Source organism: Littorina saxatilis, linkage group LG13, assembly GCF_037325665.1.
Source record: "Littorina saxatilis isolate snail1 linkage group LG13, US_GU_Lsax_2.0, whole genome shotgun sequence".
NCBI lineage: Eukaryota > Metazoa > Mollusca > Gastropoda > Littorinimorpha > Littorinidae > Littorina > Littorina saxatilis.
Genome location: NC_090257.1, coordinates 19,728,450 through 19,731,477, shown reverse-complemented (window position 1 = coordinate 19,731,477; position 3,028 = coordinate 19,728,450). Strand labels below are relative to the sequence as shown.

General features: G+C 38.6%; 1 protein-coding gene across 1 annotated transcript in view; it reads left to right on the top strand.

Annotated features, from left to right (window-relative positions):
- The first annotated feature begins 272 nt into the window (after positions 1 to 272).
- The window catches only part of LOC138946052 (uncharacterized), a 6,487-nt gene continuing 3,731 nt past the window's right edge, over positions 273 to 3,028 (top strand). Inside the window, exon 1 of the mRNA XM_070317572.1 lies at positions 273 to 1,257. Within this exon, the coding sequence (XP_070173673.1) occupies positions 1,214 to 1,257 (44 nt within the window). The 5' untranslated portion in view covers positions 273 to 1,213. The remainder of the gene's footprint in view (positions 1,258 to 3,028) is intronic.

Sequence of the window (3,028 nt, the reverse complement as noted above, 5' to 3'; positions counted from 1 at the left end):
GGCATCTTTAAGTTGAAGATCCAGGTTCGGTTATATAAACAGAACAACCGATTCCTGCACTTGAATATCGACTTTTCGCGGCTACACGCATGGCTTATGCTTGGATTTTGCAAGCAGCGAAATTCGATTTCAGCTTCTCGGAGTTATACATTTATGAGTTTCATTGACGTCAGTGACAATGTTATAAATTGGTTCCCTTGCACGAGATGCTGCATCAAAAACCATCGGCTGTGCAAGTGAGAAAGAGGTGCTGAATTGTTGTCGGGAAAACATTTTAAGTTTTTGTGCCGAAATCCAAAACAGAGACTGTTTTTGTTCCAAAATCTTGACATTCAAACATTCAACGATTTTGAGTAATGAAAGCAAACCACATCGGACTGCATTAATTTCAGGAATAGCCAAAGCAGTGCATATTATCTCAAGAGTTGCGCTCAGTGGCCAACCGGATCGATTGGTGTGCTTGCACGAGGTTCTACTAATAAGACAGAAAATAGATTGTGCAATTAAGAAACAAGCCTGTTTTCTTCCTCCGTCGCCGTTTGAAATCACCAATCGTTGTAGGGTTTTGCTCTGTTGAAAAATGTAATAGTTTCTGTGACGAAAGTGCTATTAATAATGCAAACAAGCCAAAAGGAACTGCAAAAGTTACAGGAATAGCCGAATCAGTGCAGATACGTAATTTCACGATTTTCATTCAATAGTCGAGGGTGAGTGCTTCCAGAAGAAACCTCAGACCATCGGTTGTGCTTTTGCGAAAGAAGTGTCGTTTTTCCTCATCTTTCACTTTAAACAAATACAGCTAGTACTCAAAATCGTTGCACATGCATTGGTCTCGCAAACCGTTTGAAGTCGAAGGGCAAGTGTAGCACTCTAGTGGTGCTTTCTGGGTTTTTCTTCTTGTGGCAAAGTGTAGGAGTTTGTGTGACTGTCCTGATCAAGAACACGAGCCAAAGGAAACCAAAGCGGCGCATATTGTATTATTTCAAGGGGAATACGTGTGTTTCCACAATATACCACAAAACATTAGTTGTGTACTTATGGAAGACTAGCTACATTTTCTTCTGCCGTCATTTTCAAAAAGTCAAAATCGTTGCAGAAGTTTTATCTTGTAGACAGTATTGTATCATGGCACCGACTGTTTCAGATAGGCTGTCGCGAGTGTGATGTTGACTATCGTTTTACTCTTCTGACATCATTCTGTAAACAAGGAAATATGAAAACTCCAGGGCAAGCTGTTTGCTTCGCGCTCCTTTTCAGGTAAGGTCTCACTGGTGCTTCCTCCACAGAATGGTTGAAGGGATTGTGGTGGAAAATCATCATCATCATCATCATCATCATCATCATCATCATCATCATCATCATCATCATCATCATCATCATCATCATCATCATCATCATCATCATCATCGTGATCGTCAACAGAAGCGAATAAAAACAACCAAGAAAGTTCAGTCTAGGAACGTTTAATTTAAAACAAAATGAAATAACAACAACAGCAACTACAACAACAACAACATAAAGAACCAAACAACCAAAAACACACACAAACAAGTAAAGACAAAATAATGCACAAGCAAGCAAACATTCAAACAAATAAAAACAAACAAAGAAAGAAACAAACAAACAAACAAAAACAAAAAAACTAATAAATATTTCAAAATCAAGAGAATAAACATACCAATAAATAAACAAACACAGGAATAACCAGGCAAACGACCAAACAGAGCATAGAATAGCATAGCGTGTAGTGTTCCCATTACGGTAATGGGGACACACACGAAGTCACAATAACCAGGCTCAGAGTTGCAGCGAAGCACCCATATTAATTTGGCACAGCTGGAAGAGTCTTTTCAAATTGGACACATCTAGTTCGGTCATAGGGGACCTATTTGGCTGAAAAGCGGCATTGTGACACCATTGGCGGTACTGTTACACCATCCTTATTCATTTTTTTATTTAGCCAAAATGCGGAATAACAGTTCTGGAATAAAAGACTTCATGCAAGACTGCAAATGTAAAGAAATTGCTTGCTTTGAAATCAGAGCCTTTTGAAAGCTAAGGCTTGAAAAAAGTATATTTTTCAACGTCAATGGTGTCTTCTTTGAAATCATTTTTGACGGATTCCAAGATCATGCCAAGCTTACAAGATTGCGTATTTGTATGTCAAATTACATCAATGCCAATACCTTATGTAAACACAACGGCTATACTAAGTAGTCAGTCGATATTCATTTACCGCAAATTGTAGGTTCCAAAGGCTTCATTTTTTGCAAGTTATTCTCCCCAGAAATGTTAGGCATGATTGTTCCAGCCCAAAACCAACTTGCTAACCCTGTCAAATGCAGATGTCGTGTGACATTGTTAGAGTGTAAGTTAAATTCAAGGTACACGCTTTGCCTAAAACATGGCTTGGTCTTTCTTTCCGTAGGCAAATGTGTCAACTCAAACGGATCTGGAAGGTGTCAAAAAATGTGCCTACTTGCACTTGGTCCCAAGTCTTTGTTTATCGAGCTTTCTGTTTAATGTTCAGGTGAAGTATAGACTAAACCTGGCAAATCATGATGCTATAATCCATTTAGACGACAACAAAAAAGTAATGTACTGCGAGTCAAAATACAAAATGGCCAACGCTTGTTTTGCGACAATTTTACGCGAGTATTTCGACAGAGGACATGAACCATTCAGAACACTGCTGAATATTTGTAATCAATTACTCAGGGTTTCACAATTGTTTTTAAACTCAAAAACTTGTGTCGGTTTTAGGACTTTGAAGTTGAGATGCTAGGTGTATGTGAAACACACAAAAAACACGTCAGTGTGGCTGCACACTTTGAGATGGAATCCATGACAGGATTAATAATTCAAAGAATTACCACGAAGCGTTCTCATGCGAACCTGTCTCGGCTCATTTTGTAATTGGCTGTGATTTCTAGCACAGCAGTATTGTGAATATTACACAAAACTCATGGACATTTCTCCACGAAGATCAAATGTATCTTTGCAAGGAAGTTTGGCTCGCTTTGTTTTC